A 24,204-nucleotide genomic window follows, 5' to 3' on the forward strand; every position below is an offset into this window, starting at 1 on the left:
AAGAATTAAAAATGAAGTAAAGAGGACTGGAGATTGTATGGTCTTGAATTGTAGAAAAAGTTGAAATACATTCAGGGAAACTATTGATTAGTGAAACCAAACTCCCTGTTTATTTATGACAAATTACCTAGTTAATACCAAATAATAGATTCATATAGAAGATATTATGATGATGGCATTGTATATTATAAAATGCTTTTAAAATATTTAGCAGCAATTACACAAGTGAAAATTAAATCTTAATTTAAGAAATAAAAAGTAAAATGTATAATACTCCCTTACCAAAATAACACTGTAGAAGACTTCATTATTCATTAATATATCTGTGCCAACTGTAACTATTTTTTTCTGATACATTCCTAGAGATAGAATTGACCCACTAGTACCCGGGGTCAAAAGGTATGAATTTTTTTTGACTTTTATATATTATCAAATTGTATTCTGAAAGCTTCTGTTATTTTGTAAATTTTCTTTTTTTACAGTTGAGATCACACTGTATGTGCAATTTTGTGTTTTCTTTTTTACTTAATACTATAGTGTATCTATACTCTTTGTTATTAGTTTGCAAACTTCATTTTTTTAAACAATTTATTTATTTATTTGAGAGATTATTTTCTAGGCTGGATTCCTGAGAGAAAAATTACTGTCACAAAGGTCTAAATATCTGTCATGCCAAATTGATTTCTGGAATGTTTGTAATAATTAAAAGTTCCACTCACGATGCATGATATTTTCCATCGTAAGATCTCCTGCCAAATATTTTTTAGTTTTATTTACAGATTATTCTTTGTAGATAACTGAATTAAGATTCTACCCACCTTGAATCTTATCTTTTGAAATTATTAAGGGCTACTTGCAGCTTTTTGGATTAATGCAATGTTAGATTATTAAGTTTGAAGAGAGTTGGGCTTCCTACCCATTACTCTTCTTTCAACCATACCAAATTACCATTTTATATGATAAAATTTGTCTTTTTTGGTTCTGTGTAGGGTTAATTGTACTTTGATTTAGAATAAAGGAAGTTAGTCTTTGCCATATTTAAAAACTTTAAACTTGGAGAGCATAATAGATAAAAGTAATTTATAATGCTGTCAAATTAAGGTAAAACATACATCTCATTTTCATTAACAGACCCCACTTCCTGCCAAACTTAAAAAACAAACAAACAAACAAAAACACTCCCCAAACTGGGACTAAGGTAGTATCAAAACTAAGTAACCTCTGTGGCATCAAAACCATTTAAGGTGATATTGGAGTTACATTAACCAATATGAAGTATGCCTTTCCTTATACATTTAATGAAATAAGATGAACTTCTTAAAACTTTATCCGTCAGATTGCTTTCGTTGGCCTAGAATTAAACAAATAAACAAAAGCTCTCTCAACAAAATCTTTAAAAAAATGAAGTTTGCAAACTAATAACATAGGAGATACATATACTATACAAAAAACCTGGCAGAAATCAAAGGCACTGCAAGGGAGGTATTTGCTGTATCCTGTGCCAAATAAGACATTCCCCACTCTTAATACTCAAGCTCTTTGCTGGAAGAAGGCATGCTCTAAGAAGGAGGACCTGCTGAAAGGAGTTGTTTTCAGCTACCCTGTTGAGCGGTCTCATGGGTAAAGAAATGTAGATTAAAGTCTGGATTGTGGTAGTTTGAATAATGAATGAAAGGTGAGATAAAGATAGTAAATGTGAGGACTCTTTCAAGATATTGGATAAGAAGGAGAAGAGGTTGATGCCCTCATACATTAAGGGAAAAAAAATAAGAGCTTCAGATTCTCAAACTGGGTAGACTTACAGGTTTGTTTGTAAGGAGCCAAAAGAGAGGGATCGATTATTGGATTGCAGAGGAGACTGGAGGGGATGCAACCAGGAGCAAATAGTTAGCTTTTAGAAAGCTTGCCTCCTTTGAGAAAGATGGTAAATATACTGAAGACACAGGTAATTCTAACTGGGGTGAAGACAAGAGTCTAAACTGTCCTTAGAGAGTAGGAAGGTGTAGGAAAAAGAGTTAACATAGCAGGCCCCAGACTGCTGCGCTTAGAAATACTTGTTTGCAGTGTTGGCTCTTGGCTGAAATCTGGGAACTTAGACTTTAGGAGGGTCTCCAGTATTCCCAAAATTGATAAGAACGGTTCACTGAGCCTAAACTGTTTGAACAAACGATGTGATTTATACTGAACATTTGCCTTCCTTCTGGGAATCTGGAATTTTGGTATAAGTTAAATAGAGGGTGCATGTTTACCAGTTCCTGATAAAAGCCTTGGGCACTGAGTCTCTAATGAGCATTCCTGGTAGACAGTATTGTATACATGTTGTCAAAACTAGTTGCTGTAAGAATTAAGCACCTCCTTGTGTCGTCACTGAGAAGACACTCTCATAAGCTTGCTCTTGGTTTCCTCTGGACCATGCCCTGTGTGCCTTTTCCTTTTGCTGATTTTGCTTTGTATCCTTTTACTGTGGATACAACTATAGACTGAGTCATGTGAGTCCTCCTAGTGAATCATCAAACCTGAGGATAGTTTTGTGGATCTGTGGCACAGAAGGAGTGACCTGGAAGGCTGAAAATGATGGTTGAGATTTGAAACAATGTGATAGAAACAGAAATCATGGGCATCAGAGGAAGAGAGAACAATGGTGTGGAAATTTGCAGTGAACTGTTAGTGGAATGTAGACATATTTTCTGTTTTGGAAATTGATTAATTTATTCAGCAAACATTTATTGAGTATCAGGCATTGGGCCAGATGTTTGGGGTATAAAGATAATTAATATGCCATACCTACCCATAAACAACTCATTTATCAGTAGGAAGGTAGGCTCGTAAACATAATTATGACATGTGATAAGGACTGTGATGTAAGTCTTCTGTTGTAGGATCTTGTTATCATGAAGTACTATGTAGAAGGTGTTCAGCGGTTGTGATTTGAATGAATTCTCCTTAAGTACTAGTATATTTGAAAACTTGTAATAGGTAAGAGTAAAATAGGTTAAGTTTAATGTATTTTATCTTGTCATATTTGCCATTCTTTGAAAAAAGTTTAAATCTTTTATCATTTCTGAAGCCATTAGTGTTTTAACCATAATTGAGGAAAGGGTCTTTGAGGTGATAGGCGTAGATGTAGATATAACACATGTCTATATGTCTTCATTTTCTTTTATACCATCTAATGGATTGACAGTAGGTATTGAATGGTAAATGAGACAACTGTTGGTAGCATTTTGTCAGTGCTTACTTGCTTCTTTATTTCTTCTCTCCCTCTCTCCTTCTATTTCTCCCTCCCTACTTTTCCCTACAGTTTTCCTTCTGCTTTTATTGCCTGTGTGTACCCAGGAGACCTGTTAAAATTAAAAACCATTGCTCATCTCCACTAGTAACATTCAAAGCTAGGAAAAAAAAATATTAAAATAGCATGCTTTGAAGTTAGTTTTTTGTGTTTTTTTTTTTTTAAGATTTTTAATTTATTTGACAGAGAGAAATCACAAGTAGGCAGAGAGGCAGGCAGGGAGAGAGAGGGGAGGAAGCAGGCTCCCTGCGGAGCAGAGAGCCTGACGTGGGGCTCGATCCCAGGACCCTGGGATCATGACCTGAGCCGAAGGCAGAGGCTTTAACCCACTGAGCCACCCAGGCGCCCCTGAAGTTAGTTTTTAAGGCATAGGTGGTAGCTCAAATATTTTTAAATGAATCATTTTTTTCTTCAGTGCTGGCTAACTTTCTGCCTCTTATTATTTATTGATTATTTATTTATTTTTAAAAATTTTTAAAAGATTTTATTTGAGAAGGAGAGGGCATGCATGAGCAGGAGGGAGGGCTAGTCGGAAAGAGAGAAGCAGACTCCCCGCTGGGCAGGGAGCCTGATGTGGGGCTCATTCCCAGGACCCTGGGATCATGACCTGAGCTGAAAGTAGACTCTTAACCAACTGAGCCACCCAGGCCCCCTGAACCTCTCACTATCTTTTATAAATAAAGCAAATCTGTCATTTCAAGGAATACAGCTGATAGCATTTGTTGCCTATAATGAAATTCTAACTTTCAGATAAAAATTAGAATTTTGGAAAAGTTGTATTTGTCACCATGAACTTGACAGCTTCCCATACTTAAAAGACCTTTCTGATGAGTTTCATGTTAATGAATGTCCTGATTCTAATATCATACAGTGAAGTGTGTCAACATTTTTGAAGATCTGAATAACTCAATTTATTCATATTTTCAAGGGACAGATGTATGAAGTTAAAAATCAGGTGTAGGTAAAACCATTCAAAATGCAAGATATACCAATGGAATTTAATTTAACAGAGTATTAAAGTTCATTGATGTAGTTTCAGTTTCCTTCCTTGTAATAAACAGTTAAGACACTATCCCTTGTCAAGTGTTGTTGTATTATCAAGAGTGATATACATGAATTTCTAACTACATATCTAGTGAGGCCTAATTTTCTTTATAAAATCAACCAGAGAGCATATCATGGCAGATGGAATGCACAAAGAGATTTGAGAACCCAGCTGTCTTCCATTGTCAGTCATTAAGGAGGTGTGGAAATGGAAAACAATATTTTTCTCTAAAATTTTTTTGTTTGAAAAAGTTATTTCTCATAAAACTGATATTTGTTAGCATATACTGGGCTCATTTATGAATAAGTTTTTTTTTTTTTTTTGAGATTGATTTATTAGGGAGCGAGAGAGAGAGCTCAGGGAGGGAGAAGGGGCAGTAGGAGAAGAGAATCCCAAGCAGACCCCACGTTGAGCACGGAGCCCCACATGGGGTCACGACCCTGGCATAACAACCTGAGCCAAAATTAAGAGTCCATTGCTTAACTGACTGTGCCACCCAGGTACCCCATGAATAAGTTTTTTTTTTCCTTTTAAAGATTTTATTTATTTGACAGACAGAGATCACAAGTAGACAGAGAGGCAGGCAGAGAGAGAGGAGGAAGCAGGCTCCCTGCTGAGCAGAGAGCCCAATTCGGGGCTTGATCCCAGGACCCTGAGATCATGACCCGAGTCGAAGGCAGAGGCTTTAACCCCCTGAGCCACCCAGGTGCCCCTCCCCCCACCATGAATAAGTTTAAAAGTGTTTTAGGTGTCTCAGTTCTAATGTCCAATCCAAAATATTGATAAATATAAACCACATAAGCTTATCCAGGTCCTCAAGGATTTAAGAGAGCAAAAAGGTCCTTATGCCAAACCTTGGAATACCCCTTTAGGGCCGAACTGTATTCCAAATGGAGATGAAGAAAGAGTGCCTGATCATCATGGCTCACTCTGTCAGTAATCATGAGTACTTGATTTGAATATTAAATGTCTTATTTAGAGATTGTATTTATTTATTTATTTGTCAGTACAAGCCGCAAGAGAGGGAGAAGCAGGCTCCCCACTGAGTAGAAAGCCTGTCATGGGGACCCTGGGATCGTGACCTGAGCTGAAGACAGACACTTAACTGGCTGAGCCACCCAGGTGCCCCGTTGTTTGGATATTTTTTTTTTTAAAGATTTTATTTATTTATCTGACAGAGAGATCACAAGTAGGCAGAGAGGCAGGTGGGTGGGGTGGGGGGGTGGGGGGGGAAGCAGACCCCCCGCAGAGCAGAGAGTCCGATTCGGGCCTCAATCCCAGGACCCCGGGATCATGACCTGAGTCAAAGGCAGAGGCTTAACGCACTGAGCCATCCAGGCACCCTGTTTGGAGATTTTAAAAGAGGAAGCAGAGTACAGTTGGGGTTCATTCCTGTGGTTTGGGGAGACCTTAAGGACTTTAAGTGCAGCATTATCTTGGCACTTGTTCCAGGTAATTCTTGTTCAGTGGGTGGAGAAGTGCAAGCAAGGGGAATGGAAAAATCATCAGCACCAAGTTAATGGCTGGTGGAAAAGCTAAGCACTTTCATATCGCGATAATCTTGTCACTGGATAATCTTTCTTGGGACATTTTTTTGGGGGGTGAGATGAACAAAGTGGAAGGTTTACTATCTGATCCTAAGATACAACTTAACAAAAAAGTATAACTGAAGAGGAGTTGAATGAATGTCCTTGGAACCTGACTTAAAAGGAGCCCTGACGTGCAGGACTGACAGGGCAATTAATTAGCTAGTTGTGCTCCCTGGGTAAGGAATTAAAACTCAAGTCACATGGCCAATAAGGAAATACTGAGGCTCTAGGAAGAAAGGAAATTAGGGTTTAAGCTCATCCTGGACTGCTCCCTTAGCATATTATATGGTGGCAAACAAAATAATTTAACCTGTGTTAAGTGTCTTAATGGCTGGAATGAAAGGGAAAGACTTTTCTAGTTAGGAGACTTGGTGGGGGGCTCCTGGGTGGCTTCGTTGGTTAAGTGTCTGGCTCTTCTTTTTGGTCCAGTTCATGATCTCACAGTCATAAGATGGACTTTGCACTGGTCATGGAGCCTGCTTAAGATTCTCTCCCTCTGCCTTTCCCCTGCTTGGCGTGTATGTGCGCTCTTTCTCTCTAACAACAACAACAACAACAAACAGAAAGGAGACTTGGAGATATCTGGTTGTTTTCTAAAAAATTTCAAAGACCAGTTGCAAGGAGATGGTTAATTGGAATAATAAACACGGTTGAGGGGCACCTGGGTGGCTCAGTTGGTTAAGCTTCTGCCTTCCGCTCAGGTCGTGATCCCAGGGTCCTGGGATTGAGTCCCAGATTGGGCTCACCCTCTGCCTTTTCTCCACCCCGCCCCCGTCATGCTCTCTTTCGCTCTCTTTCTGAAATAAATAAATATATTCTTTAAAAAAATGGTTGAAATGGAAACTATTAATTGAAAGAGAAAACCTTCAGACCAATGGACATAATACTTCAAGAGATAGAATTTAAAATTTATACTCATTGTCCTCTTCCCTAAGGGAAATCGATGAAAAGGAGGTACATTATCTAGAGACCTCACTGAGAGCTGTCATTCTAGCATGTCACACCTCTTCCTCATTTCAGGAGTTTTAAGATTGGAAATGAATTATCTCTTGGGACAAGTAGAACCATGTTGCACTGAGGTATATAGACAGAAAATGGGTTTAAGTGAGTCTGTCAGTCTTAGAATGGCATTAATGCCTGAATTCTGTAAAACAGTAATAGTTGCCAATATGTGTTTAGTGTGAAAACAACTTTGCGTTGGACTTAGGTGGTTGCATTGTAATCTTTTTGATAAATAGTATCCATTATTTATAAAGACAGATAATATCATTCAATGTCAGATTAACATCATTCAATGCTGTAATAAAATAATGTATAAATCACTTAAGATGAAGATAAAATGGTCTCCAGTGCCACCATCCACAGGTAGGAAAGTCTAGATAATGATGCAGACCACAGCCTGACCTCTGAACTGTTCTGTTTGCCTTGCACAGTATTTTAAAGATGGGAAATTTTTACATAGAAATCTGGTTTCCCAGCTCCTCTTAGAGAAAAAAAATCATATCACTTCTGAGATGTGGGCCTGTATTCTAATATGATAGTAATCAGCCGGATCTGACCCATGACACCCCCCCCCCATTCTGTATACCCTCCACTTGGCCAGCCTCTACCATTCCTTACTGCTTTCATATAGCCCATATTACTCGATTTCCCTGTTTAGCTGTACTGATGGTTGAGTTAAGAGACCCCTGACCTGGCCAGCTGTTTCATGCAGAATATCTCAGGAGATATCTCTTGCTCGTGCAAGCTACCTAAAGTCCAGTACTGTGTATTTATAAGGGTTATTAAGACAGTGAATGTGAGGAGATGGATGTTAACCAAACTTACTGTGGTAATCATCTCAGTACACACATGTATCAAATCATTATGTTGTATACCTTAAACTAATACAGTGTTGTATGTCAAGTATATGTCATTAAAATTGAAAAAAATTTTGGCTTTTTTTTTTTTTTTTGGATCCAACAAAAGTTCTATTTAAGTATCTCAATTTTTATTTCTAGGTGCAATGAGCCATTACCAATGTGTCCTTGAGTATTTTGTTCTTTCCTAGTAACTTACACAAAGAAATAGTCAAGTGCCCAATCCATCCTCATGATTTTTACAGACATTTAAAAGCTTAAAGATACTAAAATGTACTCCGTCAGTTCCATTTCTTTGGGGTTTCGTATATAACAAGTGTTGTACTTCTAAGTTAAAGTAGGCAGACAGCTATCACATTGTTCCAGATGTTTTTTTAGCATTTTCTGGCTACAACAACAATATGCTGGTCTCAGAAAATGCCAACCGATGAACTTGCATTCTTAGATATGTTACGGCTTTATTGAGTGTTAACACGGGCTCTTGACCTAAAGAATAATCAGTAGCAGAGATCGTAGCTTTCTGGTACTTAGTTGGAAGAATCTCAGTAATTTTTACAAAGTTGGATAATTGTATTGTTTTCCATTACATTAATATTTTGTTTATAAACAGAGCCCCAAAGAAGTAATTTCTTTCAGTATTTTCAGCCTCTTATACAAAAGTTTTTATTCAGCTGCTAAAATTGCTTGTTACATTTCATACATTGCAGATTAGTGTTTTTGTGTTTCAAACTTCCATTGTTACTCTGTATATCGAGTTACATCTGTTTACTTGACCTTTGATTAAGTTAGATGGCTTTTTTTCAACAATTATGTGTAATGACATATTTTTCTTCTTTTTTTAAAAATAGATTTGGACTGAGCAACAAATTTGAATCAGAATTCCCTTCTTCATTAACTGGAAAAGTGAGTGTCTATCATTTACTTAGGTACTATTTATATACTTCAAAAGTAAAGTCTTTTCCTAACAAATTATAAAAACAATTATGTTAATGACATGCTTATTGACATTAATATTGCAGTGTTGTTATTTCTCAAAATTTTTCTTTAGGTAGCTCCCGAAGAATTTAAAGCCAGCATCAACAGAGTTAACAGTTGTCTTAAGAAGAACCTTCCTGTTAATGTACGTTGGCTACTTTGTGGCTGCCTTTGTTGCTGCTGCACATTAGGTTGCAGTATGTGGCCAGTTATTTGCCTCAGTAAAAGAGTAAGTTGAATTAATATATTTTAATTTAAATTTAGAAGTCGACAAGCAAGTCTTGCATTCATCTAGTTTTAATTTTTTTGTATTGAACAAGTCATACCATGCTAAATACTATAAAAAATGGTGTGATCCAGTAGAGGAGCGATAAAGTAAATTATGGTATGTCCACATGCTGTTATATTAAATTTAATTATAAATTTCATTCATAATTTTTATGACTTAGGGAGTTATGTAAGAGTAGAAGAGAATACAACATTCTCTCTCTCTGTATACATTCATGGTGGTATAGCATAGTGTTTAAGAATGCTGGGTTCAGATCTACCAGTTATCTCTGTGACTCTAAGCAGGTTTCCTAACCTCTTTAATCTCTAGTTAATTATCTGTAAAATGCAGTATTCACCCACCTGCTGGAATAGGATTGTTGTAAGTATAAAATGAAATAGTGTATGAGCAAAATAGCTCAAAGTATCTAATAGATATTGACTAATAGCATTATTACTAATATTTGTGGTAGTACCCATAGAAGAAATAACATGGTTATAGTGTTTATTTCTAGTTGGTAAAATTATGGAGAATTCTGGTTTCTTTTTAAGAGATTTTTTCTTTTGTATTTACAAATTTTCTGAGATGAGTACATAATGATTCTGTAATCAGAAAAAAATGATCTAAAGAGTCATAATTTTGAGTGCTTATAATGAAAAATTTCTAAGATATGGGTAAAGATATGGCAAATTGTTATAGATGGAACACATTACATTTTTAAAGTTTTAAAAAATTGTGGTAACGGTATATATAAAAATGAAATACTATTGAAAATGAATGATTTGTGTGGCTCCATTTCATTTTATCATCAAATAATGATAGGAAATATGGAAAAGCAAATTCTGTTTGTCTCTTGATTTCTATAAGTAGTATATTCCTACTGAAAAAATTTCACTAATACATTTTATAGATAAGAAGGAGATAATGCCTTTGTAGTAGGATTAATTTTGTAATATTTACTGTAATGTTTATATTTATTTTTTCTCCAAAAATATTTCTTCTTTTTTTCTCCATATTTCTGACCACATCATGTTCAGACCACAATTTTTTTTTTTTTTTTTTTTTAATTTTTCAGTTGTCCCTTGAAATTTGCCGCTCTTGGAGTTTAGATCCTCTCGCTTCCTCCTACTGTTAGGGCATTTTCATCGTTTAAATGACTGCTGTCTTAGGGTGCCTAGACTGGAGAAATATACTTGGTTATATACCTGACAACAGATTTATATTCAGAACGTGAAAAGGACTCTCAAAACTCAACAGTAAGAAATAACTATTTTAAATGGGCAAAATAGGGGCACAATGGTGGCTCAGTTGGTTAAACATCTGCCTTCGGCTCAGGTCATGGTCTTGGGGTCCTGGGATCAAGACCTGAGTTGCGCTCCCTGCTCAGCGGGGAGCCTGCTTCTCCCTCTCCTTGTGCCTCTCACCTCTACTTGTGCTCTCTCTCTCTTTCAAGAAAATAGATAAAATCTTAAAAAAAAAAAAAAAGTGACTTCTGTATCTCACTTGGTTATTACCTAACCCGAGGAATCATAAGAATCTTATTTTAGAAATCTGTGTGATCTAGTTTTTTTGAGGTTTTGAGATCCTTTTTTTTTGTTTGTTTGAAGATTTATGTATTTGTTTATTTAGAGAGCTAGCAGGGGGAAGGGTAGAGAGAGAGAGAATCTCAAGCAAACTCCCTGCTAAGGGCAAAGCCCAGCGTGGGGCTCTATTCCACAACCGTGAAATCACCACCTGGGCTGAAATCAAGAGTCTGATGCTTAACCGACTGAGCCAGCCAGATGCTCCTGTTTTTTACTTTCTAAATGAGAAAACAAGATATTGCAGTATGTGCACAACATAGGATTTAGAAAACAAAACTTAACTCTCTATTCCTCTGTGTGCATTTTTAGCAACATAAGATCATTTTTCAGATGATTTCATTAAATTCCTTTTTATTTGAATTGTAGGTTAGATTGATTTTTTTAGGCTATTCTCTATAGTTTCGGAAAGCACATTTCATTTAACAGTGTAGTATTCAGTCTGTGGTCTCTCTTTGTATGTATATAATTAAAATTTATGTGGACTTTACTATCTAGTGAATGCAAGCAAATATGATTATTAAATAAAAAGCTGTGCATTTCCGTGTCTTGGGTGTAAACTATTATATACCCATGGAGAGAGTGACATTTCATGCATGTATGAAGGTGTTAGGTACCCTGAAAAAAGTGGTGCTGTGTACAGTGGGAGCAGGATAATTTAGAGCAGGAATTTTTAACTTTTTATTTGTCATGGATCCTTTTGGTGTTCGAGGGATGCCTATGAACCCTCTCTTAAGTAATGTTTTATTTGTATTTTAAAAGGTTTAATGTATTTTTTCTTTTTAAAGATTTAATTTATTTATTTGGCAGAGAGATCACAAGTAGGCAGATGCAAGCAGAGAGAGAGGGGGATGCAGGCTCACCACTGAGCTGAGAGGAGAGCCCGATGCAGGGCTCGATCCCAGGACCCTGAGACCATGACCTGAGCCACAGGCAGAGGCTTAACCCGCTGAGCCATCCAGGTGTCCCAAAATGTTTAATGTATTTTAATGTGTTAAATGAAATCCACAAGATTACAAAGGAAGCCAGTTATATGAAATAAAGTTAATCAAAGTACTAAAACCCCTCACTTAAGGGCGCCTGGGTGGCTCAGTCGGTTAAGTATCTGCCTTCAGCTTGGGTCATGATCTTAGGGTCCTGGGATTGAGCCCTACCTGTGGCTCCCTGCTTAGCAAGGAGTTTGCTTCTCCTTTCCCTCTGTGTTCTCTCTCCCTTTCTTGCTTTCTCTCAAATAAAATCTTAAAAATAAGACCCCTCAAATTTATTATTTATAAATATTTATTAATGCATACAAAATAAGATAGCAGAGAATCTATGGTAATATGATGTGATAGGAAAAATCTGATTTCTATGAGTGATAGAGATAGAGGTCCAGTTTATTCTACCACAGTTAGCTGCATACATTCATAACCTAAGGAAACTGTACCACATTCCAGTTAGAGGTTAGTGAAAATGAAGATGAATTTTTGTTTTATCCACTTTCATAGATTCCTAGAATTTTATCTAGGTATTGCATGTTAAGAGTAGGAACCCTTGACAGAGGTACTAGTATAAATAAAGGCTAAAACCCTGCCTGATCATTAGCCTCTGAACTGTTGCTTTGTCCTCATTTGTGATGTGGAGTATGGTTAGAATTGTCTCAGATTCTTAAGACAAATCAGGACCGAAGGCATACTTTATATGCAGATCAGCATTTTCACCTTCATGACATTATTCAGGAATTTGGGTAACTAGATTTCTGCCTTAATTTTGAAATCCATCCAACTGAGTGTCCCTTTTTATGAACTGACCCTGCTGTGGAGACATTGTTTTTAAATCTGTATTATTATTATTGTTCCTTCCAAATTACCTTTCCTTTTTAAAAAAATTGCCATAACCTATTTTTGAAAATTATTTACCATAAAGCAAAATCTACTCTTTTTGGTATATAATTTTATGCTTTTTGACAAATGCATATAGTTGTGTAAAACCACAACCAAGATGTATTACTATTCTCTCCAAAAAACTTCCTTGTACTGTCTCTTTGTAGTCATACCTTTTTCAGCTCTTAAACCCTGACAACCACTGATCTATTTGCTTTCCCTACAGTTTTGCCTTTTCCAGTTTGTTATATAGATGGAATTATACAGTATATGTGGCCTTTTGAGTCTAGCTTTTTTTAAAATCTAGCTAGTGCTTTTGAGATTCATCTATTTTGTTGCATGTATCAATAGTTTATTCTTTTTTTTTTTTTTTTTGTCTGAGTAGTATTCCATTGTATGGATGTTATAACTTGTTTATCCTCTCACCAACTGAAGGACATTGGGTGGTTCCCAGTTTTGGTGATTTTGAATAAAGATGGTATAAATGGGGCTATAATAATAATAATCTTTGAATAAAGATGCTATAAAGGGGGCACTTGTGTGGCTTAGTTGTTAGGGATCTGCTTTTGGCTCGGGTTGTGGTCCCAGGGTCCTGGGACCAAGCCCCGCTTCGGGCTCCCTGCTCAGCTGGGGGGCCTGCGTTTCCCTCTCCCTCTGCCTGTTGCTCCCCCTACTTGTACTTGCTCTCTCTCTGTGTCAAATAAATACATAAATAAAATCTTAAAAAAAAAAAGGCACTATAAATGTTCACATGTATGTTTTTCTGTGAACATAATTTTTTTGCTTTTTAGGAGTCAGGTTGTTGGATCCTATAGTAACTGTATGGTTAATTTTCTAAGAAATTACCAAATTATTTTCCCAAGTGGCTTTCCCATTTTACATTCCAGCCAGCAGTGTATGAGAGTGCCAGTTGTTCAGCATCTTTGCCAGGACTTCGTATTGTTAGTTTAAGAAATTTTAGTCTTATTGATAGATTTGGTGGCATCTCATTCTGGTTTTAATTTACATTACCCTCATGACTAATGGTATTGAGCACTTTGCCATTTGTAAAACCTCTTTGTTAAAGTGTTTATTCAAATATTTTCCCATTTTTTTTTTTAAGATTTTATTTATTTGACAGAGAGAGAGAGAGAGAGAGAGCACAAGCAGGGGAGTGGCAAGCAGAGGGAGAGGGAGAAGCAGGCTCTCTGCCAAGCAGAGCCTGAGGCGGGGCTCGATCCCAGCACCCCAAGAACATGATCTGGGCCGAAGGCAGATGCCCAACCGACTGAGCCACCCAGGCGCCCCTATTTTGCCCATTTAAAATAGTTATTTCTTACTGTTGAGTTTTGAGAGTCCTTTTCATGTTCTGAATATAAATCTGTTGTCACGTATATAACCAAGGGTGTTTTTCCAGTCTGTAGCTTGTCTTCTTATTCTCGTAATGTCTTTGGCAGAGCACAGTTTGATTTTGATGAGGTGTGATTTATCAGTTTTTAAAAAATAGATTCTATGTTTGGTGTTATATCTAAGGATTCTTTGCCTAAACCAAGGTCACAGACTTTTTCTCCTATGATCTCTTCTGCATTTTACTTTCAGCTCTGTGACCCATTTTGAATCCGTTTTTTGTATGCTTGCGAGGCACAAGTCAAAGTTCATTTTTTCTGCAGATGACTATGGGTTATTTAGCACCATGTGTTGAAAAGACTGTTTTCTTCCCTCATTAAATTGCCATTGGATGTTGACAAAAGTCAGTCAACCATATTTATGTAGATCTATTTCTGAACTCTGTTCTGTTGATCTCCATGTGTCTCTCTTGATTTTAATACCATATGGTCTTCTTTACTGTAGCTATATAGTAAGTCTTGAAATCATGTAGGGTGTATTCCAAACTTGTTCTTATTTTTCAGGATTGTTTTGTCTATTCTAATTTGTTTGCCTTTCCATGTAAATTTTAAAATCAGCACACCAGTACTATGTCTAAAAATTTTTTTTGATTAGGATTGAGTCTACAGACCAGTTTTCGGGAAAGTTGACATCTTAACAAGTCTTCCACATGGCATATCTCTTCAGTTATTTAGGTTTCTTTGATTTTTTTCATCAGTGTTTTGTAGTATTTCATGTAGGATACAGATCATGCACGTATTTTGTTAGCTTTATATGTATGTATTTCTTTGTGCGTAGGGCTTTTGTTAATGGTAATGGTATTTTTAAAATTTTGATTTCCAGTTCATTGCTAGTATATAACAAGAACAATTGATTTTTACATATTAACTTTGTGTTCCGTGACCTTTCCAAATTCACTTATTAAATTCCAGAATGCTTTTGTAGATGCCACAGGATTTTCTATTTAAATAATAACCATGTTGTCAGAGAATAGTGATAGTTTTATTTCTTAGTTTCTAATCTGCATACCTTTTATTTATTTTTCTCTTTTTTTTTTTCCACTGGGCAAGACTTCCAGTAAAATGTTGAATAGGAGTGATGAGAGTGGACTCTGCTTCATTCCTGATTTTCTCTGTTGTTTTTCTGTTTTCAACTCAATTGATTTTTGCTCTTATTTTTATTATTTCTTCTTGTTTTGGATTTCATTTATTGTTTTTTAGTTTCTTAAACTCAATGCAGAGGATATTGATGTGAGAGTTTTTTATATGCTGTTATAAGCATATAAAGCTAAAATTTTTCTCTAAAGCACTGCTTTGACTGCATTCCATATTTTACTTTCATTCAGTTCAAAACATGTTATGATTTTCCCTGAGACTTCCTCTTGATTATGTGTTATTAAGAAGTGTGTTACTTAACCTCCAAATATTTAGGAATTTTCCAGACACCTTTGTGTTACTGATTTCTAGTTTAATTCTATTGTCAGGGAGTATACTTTGTGTGATACCATTTTTTAAAATGTGTTGTTTCATTTTATGGCCTCAAATATAGTGTATTTTGTTAATGATGTCTTTACAGTTTTTGTTTTTATTTCTGCAGCTTTATTGAGATGTAATTCACGTACAGTATACTGCATCTATTTAAAGTGTACCATTTGATGAGTTTTGTCTTATAATTAACACCCATATACATGTATACATCAAAATAGTGAACATCTTCATCACCACCAAAAGTTTCCTTGAGTCTTTTAGTAATTCCACCCCCTCCCCCCAACCTCTTCTAGGCAACTGCTGTTCTGCTTTCTGGCAGTATGGGTTAGTTTGCATTTTCTAGAGTTTTATATAAATGCAGCTGTTCAGTATGTATTCTTTTTTGTTTCTTTCACTCATAATTATTTTGAGATTCATCCATGTTGTTAAATCCATGATATTTCCTTCCCTTTAATGCTGAGTAATGTTTTATGGTGTGGATTTACCACATTTATTTCCTGGATTGCCATATGTGTTTCCAGTTTTCATCTTTGTAAATAAAGCTGCTGTGACAATTCTTGTTCAAGTCTTTTTGTAAACATACACTTTCCTCTTGAGTAAAAATTTCTAGGAATAGAGTAGCTTGATCCTGTAGTGTATATGTGTTTAACTTTTTAAGGAACTGAGAAACTATTTGCCAAAGTGGTGGTATTACTTTACATTTCTACCAGCAGCATATGATAGAATCTCTTCTGCTGTATTCTTTTTTTTTTTTTTTTAAGATTTATTTATTTATTTATTTGGCAGACAAGAGATGACAAGTAGGCAGAGAGGCAGGCAGAGAGAGGGAGGGGGAAACAGGCTCCCTGCTGAGCAGAGAGCCCGATTCATGGCTTGATCCCAGGACCCTGAGAATTTACACTTTCTTCATTTCAGATCTTAATTGTAAGGTTTTGGGGTTTTTTGTTTGTTTTTTTTTTTTTAAAGATTTTATTTATTTACTTGACAGACAGAGATCACAAGTAGGCAGAGAGGCAGGCAGAGAGAGAGGAGGAAGCAGGCTCCCCGTGGAGCAGAGAGCCCGGTGTGAGGCTCGATCCCAGGATCCTGGGATCATGACCTGAGCCGAAGGCAGAAGCTTTAACCCACTGAGCCACCCAGGTGCCCCAATTGTAGGGTTTTTTAAAATTTAATGATTTTATTAATTTATTTGAGAAAGAGTGCACACAAGCGGGGGAAGGGGCAGTGGGAGAAGGAGAAGCAGACCCCACTGAGCAGGGAGCCCCAGGTGGGACTCGATCCCAGGACTCTGGGATCATGACCTGAGCCCAAGGCAGATGCTTAATTAACTGAGCCACCCAGGTGCCCCAATTGTAGGGCTTTTGTAAATGTTTTTTCTTATCAGCTTGAGGAAGTTTTATTGCACTAATTTGCAGAAAGTTTTTATTCGGAACACATGTTGGATTTTGTCAAATGCCTTTTTCTCTTTAGGAAGATTTTTAAATTAGGAATATGTTGAATTACATTTATTGATGTTAAACCAACCTTATATTCCTGGGATGAACCCCACTTGGCTGGTTATATCTATTTCTCTTTTTATATTTCTTCTGGATTTGATAGAATACAACTTTGTTTAGAAGTTTTACATCTGGGGCGCCTGGGTGGCTCAGTGGGTTAAGCCGCTGCCTTCGGCTCAGGTCGTGATCTCAGGGTCCTGGGATCGAGCCCCGCATCGGGCTCTCTGCTCAGGAGGGAGCCTGCTTCCTCCTCTCTCTCTGCCTGCCTCTCTGCCTGATTTGTGATCTCTCTCTGTCAAATAAATAAATAGAATCTTTAAAAAAAAAAAAAAAAAGAAGAAGTTTTACATCTAGGGGCTCCTGGCTGGCGCAGTTGGTAGAGTATGTAACTCTTGATCTCAGGGTCATGAGTTAAAGCCTCACATTGGTGTGGAGCCTACTTTAAATAAATTAATTAATTAAAAAAATTTTTACATCTATGATCATGAAGGATATTTTCCTGTAGTCTTTCCTTGTAGTATCCGATTTCAGCATCAGGGTAATGATAGCCTCATAAAATGAGTTGAGAAGTGTTCTTTCCTCTTCATTTTACTGGAAGAGTTTGTGCAGAATATGCATTGTTTCATCCTTAAATTTTGGAAGAATTCACTGATGAAACCATTTGAGCCTGGAAGTTTTTTTGTTGGAAGAGTTTAAGCTACAAATTCAATTTCTTTAATAGCTGTGGGACTTTTCAGGGCATCTGTTCTATCTTGGTTAAGCTTCATAGTTTCTGTTTCTTAAGGGAATTGTCCATTTTATCGTAGTTGTTTATAATAGGCATAATATTTACTAATTACCTTTTTAACCTTTTGTAAAATCTCTAGTGATCATTACTTTTCTTATTCCTAAAATTGTTAATTTATCCCTTGTCTTTCTTTTTTTTTTTTTTTCCTGGCCAGTTTGGCTAGAGGTTGATCAATTTTATTAATTGACTCAGAGACCAGTTTTTGGTTTCATTGTCTCTTCTTTTGATTCTGTTTTATATTTCATTGGTTTTTAGTTTGACTTTTATTATTTCTTACTTTGAGTTTATTTTTTTTTTCTAGTTTCTTAAGGTGGAAACAAAGGTCATTAGTTTGAGACTTTCTTCTGGTGTTTAGTATTATAAATTTCCTTCCAGATTTGTGCATTCATTGTATTGCCCAAATTGTCATATGTTGCGTTTTAATTTTCATTGAGTTCATTTTACCTTTATATTTCTCTTTTGATTTCTTCTTTGACCGTTGCTTCATTTAGAAATATTTTATTTAGGCTTTAGATATTTAGGGGACTTCATAGAGATCTTTTTGTTACTGATTTTTAATTTGTAAATTAAAAATTAACAGTTTGGTTAGATAACACTTTGTTTTGAATCCCTATAAATTTATTAAGGATTGTTTTATTCCAAAATATGAGCTATCTTGATAAATTAATTGATTATTGTGCACTTGAAAAGAATATGTGTTCATCTATTACTGGAGGGAGTATTTTATAAATGTCACTTAAGTTTGTTGATATGTTTAGAACATCTGTATTCTCACTGATTTTCTGACTATTCTATCAGTTAACAAGAGAGTAGTATTAAAATCTCTGACTATATGTGATTGTGGATTTATCTATTATAGTTTTTGTTTTATGTATTGTGACACTGTAATTAGGTACATAAACTTTCAGGTTTTGTATCTACTTTGTGGGTTGACCTCTTTATCATCATGAAAGTGACCTTCAATATTTTTTTTAAAAAACTAGGTTGATATTAATTTAGCCATTTCTACTTTCTTTTTATTAATATTTGTGTGGCATATATTTTTTCAATTTTTTTGCTTTTAACTTATTTGTGCCCCCCTATTTAAAGTTCATTTCTTGGGTGCCTGGGTGGCTCAGTTGGTTAAGCATCATCCTTCAGCTCAGATCATGATCTCAGGGTCTTCGGATTGAGTCCCACATCAGGCTCTCTGCTCAGGGGGGAGTCTGCTTCTCCCTCTCACTCTCCCTTTGTGCTTTCTCTCAAATAAATAAATAAAATCTATTAAAAAAATAAATGAAGTTCATTTCTTGGGGTGCTTGGGTGGCTGAGTGGGTTAAGCATCAGCTCAGGTCTTGATTCGTGACTTCAAGCCTGGTTTTGGACTCTACACTGAACATGGAGCCAACTTAAAAATAAATAAATAAAGTAAGTTAATTTCTTATGGGCAGTGTTGATTCTTTTTCATTCAATCTGTCAGTCTCTGCCTTTTAAGGATTGTGGACCATTTACATTTATTGTGACTAGTGATAAGGCCAATTTAAAATTTCATTTTACTATTTTTTTCTACGTCAGTTTTTTAGTTTCCATTCTCATTTTCTGCCTTTATATTTTTCCAAGTAATAATTTATTGAGGTGAAATTCACATAACATAAATTAACCATTATAAAGTAGATGATTTAGTAGCATTTAGTACATTCACAGTATTGTATAATTATCATCTCTACCTAGTTCCAAAGCATTTCCGTCACTCCAAAGTAGAACTCCTTATCTTTTAAGCAATTTCTCTTCATTGCCTTCTCCCTCCAGCCCTGGCAACCATCATTCTGTGTTTTGTCTCTATGGATTTATCCGTTCTGGATATTTCATATAAATGGAAATGTGTGACGTTTTGTGTCTGTCTTCTTTTACTTAGGATAATGTTTTTGAGGTTCATCCATGTGTCAGTACTTTCTTCTTTTTTATGGCTAAATAATATTCCATTGTATGTATATACTGCCATTAGTTTATCCATTCATCCATTAATGGACATTTAGACTACTTTCACCCAAAAGTGATTAGTGCTTCTATGAACATGGGTGAACATGTATTTGATACCTGTTTCCATTTCTTTTGGGTATATACCAAGAAGTGTGGGATCCGAAGGTACTTGTATGTTTAACTTATTTTTATTCTATATATATATTTTATAAAGTTCTTTTAAAGATTATTTATTTGAGAGAGACAGTGAGATAGAGCACCAGTAGGGAGGACAGAGAAGCAGGCTCTCTGCTGAGTGGGGAGCCTAACATGGGGCTCAATCCCAGGACACTGAGACCATGACCTGAGGCGAAGGCATACTCTTAACTAGCTGAGCCACCCAGGTGCCCCATTATTTTATCTTATTTTTTTTTAGAGAGGGGTCGGGAAGGGCAGAGGGAGAGTGAGAGGGAAAATCTTAAGTAGGCTCCATGCCCAGTGTGGAGCCCGAGACAGAGGTCAGTCTCAGGACCCTGAGATGATGACCTGAGTTGAAATCAAGAGTCAGACACTTAGCAACTGTGTCACCCGGGCTCCCCTCTATGTTTAACTTCTTGGGGTAACCAAAGGAGGATTTAGTGTAGGGCTAATTATTCCCCACCAGTGAGGCAAGACTATCTTGGACACTTTCTTCTTCTTTTTTTTAATTTTTAAAAGATTTTATTTATTCATTTTAGAGAGAGAATACAAACAGGCGTGGTGGGTGGGGAGGGGAAGAGCATACTCCCCACTGAGGATGAAGCCCAATACCAGGCTCAATGTCAGCCAATCTCAGGACCCTGAGACCACGACCTGAGGTGAAATGAAGAGTCTACTCAAATGACTGAGCCACGCAGGCTCCCCTATCCTGGATAGTCATCTTAATCGTCTATGAATTGTGACATTTCCTAGTGTGACTGATATGTGAGACAATTTTGCTGAATCTTGGTAAGCTTTGGAGATTGTTACCTCTAGTCCTTTCTCATAGTTCTTTTTGTTCCTTCTCTGGTAGTATCTTTACCTGCATGCATTGCTCAGTACTCACCTTAATACTCATTGGGACTGCCTGCATATCTTTGGAGTTCATTCTCTGTGTATCACTCTCTTCTCTGGTACTCTTCTGTGGCTTCTAGCTGCCCTGGTCTCTTCAGACTCTCAGCTTTGTTTCCTTAACTTAGGGAGTCCCCAGGCTTTGGGCTGCATTTGATGTGGCCTGGAAGCTCTCTTATATCAATAAGCTTGGGAAATCATGGGTCCTATCTCGTTTTTTCCTGATCTTTCAGGAATCAGTGTCTTTTGTTGTCTGTTCCCCATTGTCTTTGAAAGAGTTTCTTACGTATTGCCTCCCCACCCTTTTTTATCGTGTCAGGCCAGAGGGTAAATCCGGTACCTGTTGCAGTATTTTTGCAGAAAATTAAAGTCCGAATGTTCTCTTTTTATAGAAGCATTTTGAAAATTTTATATTTTATTAACATATAGTGTATTATTTGCTTCAGGGGTACAGGTCTATGAATCATCAGTCTTACACAATTCACAGCACTCACCATAGCAAATACCCTCCCCAGTGTCCATAATCCAGCCACTCTTTCCCTCCCCCCACACTCCCCAGCAACCCTCAGTTTGTTTCCTGAGATTAAGAATCTCTTACAGTTTGTCTGCCTCCCCGGTACCATCTTTGATTTTTTTTCCCTCCCTACCCACCACGACCCCCTGCCCTGCCTCTCAAATTCCTCATATCAGAGAGATCATATGATAATTGTCTTTCTCTGAATGACTTATTTCACTTAGCATAATACACTCTAGTTCCATCCATATCATTGCAAATGGCAGGATTTGGGTGTTTTTGATGGCTGCATAGTATTCCATTGTATATATACACCACATTTTCTTTATCCATTCATCTGTTGATGGACATCTGGGTTCTTTCCATAGTTTGGCTATTGTGGACATTGCTGTATAGAAGCATTCATGACATGAAAGTACTGCACTAGAGGCTGGGGATAGAAAGATGTATATTAATGCTCTACTCAGATGGCATGTAGTCTGTTTGGACAATTGGCTGAGGGAAGAGGTAATTTAAGTTTGTAGGTACTTGTCATATTTTTCATGAAGTACCTAATAATAATGACAATAAGTATATGTCTTTAGGGCCTAGAAATATGAAATGGCCACATAATCACAAAACATATTTGAAGTCTTGTCTTATATCTCAGATACTCATTTGAACTTTTTTTTAAAAGATCTTATTTATTTATTTGACAGAGAGAGAGAGATCACAAGTAGGCAGAGCAGCAGGCAGAGAGAGAGCGGGGAGCAGGCTCTCTGCTGAACAGAGAGTGTGATGCGGGGCTCAATCCCAGGACCCTGAGATCATGACCTGAGCCGAAGGCAGAGGCTTAACCCACTGAGCCATCCAGGCGCCCCTCATTTGAACTTTTCATTCTATTATACAACATATATTTGTTTTAATGGAAAATGTTTAAAATGACTTATTAAGTCAATACTGTTGGAAAAGAAGTGTATCTGTCTTACAAAAATGCATTTCAGCTGCCATTTTTTTTTTTAAGATTTTATTTATTTATTTGACAGAGAGAGATCACAGAAGACAGAGAGGCAGTCATAGAGAGAGAGAGGGAAGCCGGCTCCCTGCCGAGCAGAGAGCCTGATGTGGGGCTTGATCTCAGGACCCTGAGATCACGACCCAAGCCGAAGGCAGCAGCCCAACCCACTGAGCCACCCAGGCGCCCCAGCTGCCATTTCTGGATGCTGCTCTTGTGCCATTCTCTGGCAATTATTACTCATTAATTCAACTAATATTTCTGAAACCATATCATGGGCTCAATACTGTTTTAGATGCTGTGTAGATACTATTTAGAGGTTATGTGGTTCCTCTTGTGGACTTAAAAGGTAAACAAAAAGCAATGAGGTGATTACAAATAGTGATAAGTACTTGGAAGACAATAAAACAGGAAACCTCAGCCTTTTAGTAGGTTCTTTGTAAATGCCTGAGGAGCTTCCAAGTGAATAAAGTGCTTCAGTTTTATTAAATAGATTTTATGACATTTCCTTTGCAAAAGCTTATTTTTGTTTGTATATTTGTTTATACTTTGCTTCTTGATTATATTGTAATTTTAGTATTAGAGTTTAGAAAATTGATGTCCAAGTAAGTGAACTCTTTATGACTTGTATGTGCTTTTAGCTTAGCTGATTTTTTTGACGAAACAAGTTTCATAATTTAACTGTATGTTGTGTTACAGTATATTTGTTTTGATTTGTCTTTCGTATTGAAGTAACTATTAGTTTTAGTTTTCTGAGATTTTGTATGTATATATATCCTATCCCAGCTTCAATGACTTTATAGACATTGTATATGCTCTCAGCCATTATCCTTTTTTGACTGAAAACCTTAGGTTGTTGACTGTTCAATACATCAACTTCTTAACCTTGTTTGTGTCTTACCTCCTTCTTTTTAGTGCTTCATCTCTCTTACATTTGATGACCAGAATTATGTGGGTGTCTAAAAGTGCTCTCTATATGGATTTGTTGTATATAGTGTATATTTCCATTCCCTTTATATTCTTTTGTTTGTATTTAGTCTTATATCAGGGGATCATTTGCTTAGGAATAGGGAAGTAGGCTACATCATGGGGTACCTAGGACTTGCACTTTGGCGTTTGGAAAGTGGAACTTAACTCTGAGTAAACTTCAGTTTTCACCTGTCCGAAATGCTGTTAATCTCTTACAGTGTTACTTTAAGAATTAGAGCAAGTGCATATAAAATACTTACTCTAGTATTTGCCTGTAGTGGGGGCTTAGTTAATGGCAGTTGCTATTATTATCATTTTATTACTATTCTTCCTAGTTTTTGTCTTTCTATCCCCAGTGTCTCTCACAGTACCTCACATCTACTTTGTGTTCAATAAATATTTGCTGAATGAATGTACTCTTTGGCTTTTGAAATCCTTGAGTAGTAAGGTCACAAGATTTCAGAAGATAATAGTCCTTACTGTTTAAAACAAGGTTTCTGAGTAGATAAAAGTATTTTGTCTTTTAGAGTAAATAACAGACATTTTTCTTCTGCAGGGACAATGTGACAAAGTGTAATAGGTAGTAAATCACTGTTTGAAGCTGGGTGAACTTGAGCGAGTCACTGAAAAACCTCTCTGTGCCTGGAGTTTTTCTGCCCCCTACTCTTCTCTTTCTTTTAATCTGAGAAAAAGAGAGACTAACTGACCTCTCAGGTCCTTTATAGCTCTGAAAAGTCTATAATCCTTTGAATATTGAGAGTTGTGTTGGTCTGTAAAAACATTTGTATATCTAAGCTTTAAGTAAAGAAGTTTTCAATGTTGATTTTTATTTCAAATCTAAAGAATTAACATTTTAGTAAAAATTTTCACTTAGTTTTTTTTGTTTGTTTTTTAGTTTTTTGTTTTGTTTTGTTTTGTTTGTTTCTCTGAGTTTCTTTTTTTGTAGATTTTATTTTTAAGTAATCTCTACACCCAGCGTGGGGCTCAGACTCAAAACCCAAGATCAAGAGTTGCATGCTCCAGTGACTGAGCCAGCCAGACATTCCAAGTTTTGTTTTGTTTTTTAAAGATAATTGCTATTTAGTTTTTGAAACTTGG

The 24,204-nt window shown here is 36.4% G+C and overlaps 1 protein-coding gene across 3 annotated transcripts in view; it reads left to right on the forward strand.

Annotated features, from left to right (window-relative positions):
* Positions 1 to 24,204, forward strand: part of CHIC2 (cysteine rich hydrophobic domain 2) — a 55,007-nt gene that overhangs the window by 14,533 nt on the left and 16,270 nt on the right. For 2 of the 3 annotated variants that reach the window (XM_032851771.1, XM_032851780.1), the window contains exons 2-3: positions 8,631 to 8,685; positions 8,831 to 8,986. In XM_032851771.1, the coding sequence (XP_032707662.1) occupies positions 8,631 to 8,685; positions 8,831 to 8,986 (211 nt within the window). The remainder of the gene's footprint in view (positions 1 to 8,630; positions 8,686 to 8,830; positions 8,987 to 24,204) is intronic. The other variant, XM_032851788.1, reaches the window with a different exon arrangement.

Source organism: Lontra canadensis, unplaced genomic scaffold (assembly GCF_010015895.1).
Source record: "Lontra canadensis isolate GAN:19392208 unplaced genomic scaffold, GSC_riverotter_1.0 scaffold1, whole genome shotgun sequence".
NCBI classification, from domain to species: Eukaryota; Metazoa; Chordata; class Mammalia; order Carnivora; family Mustelidae; genus Lontra; species Lontra canadensis.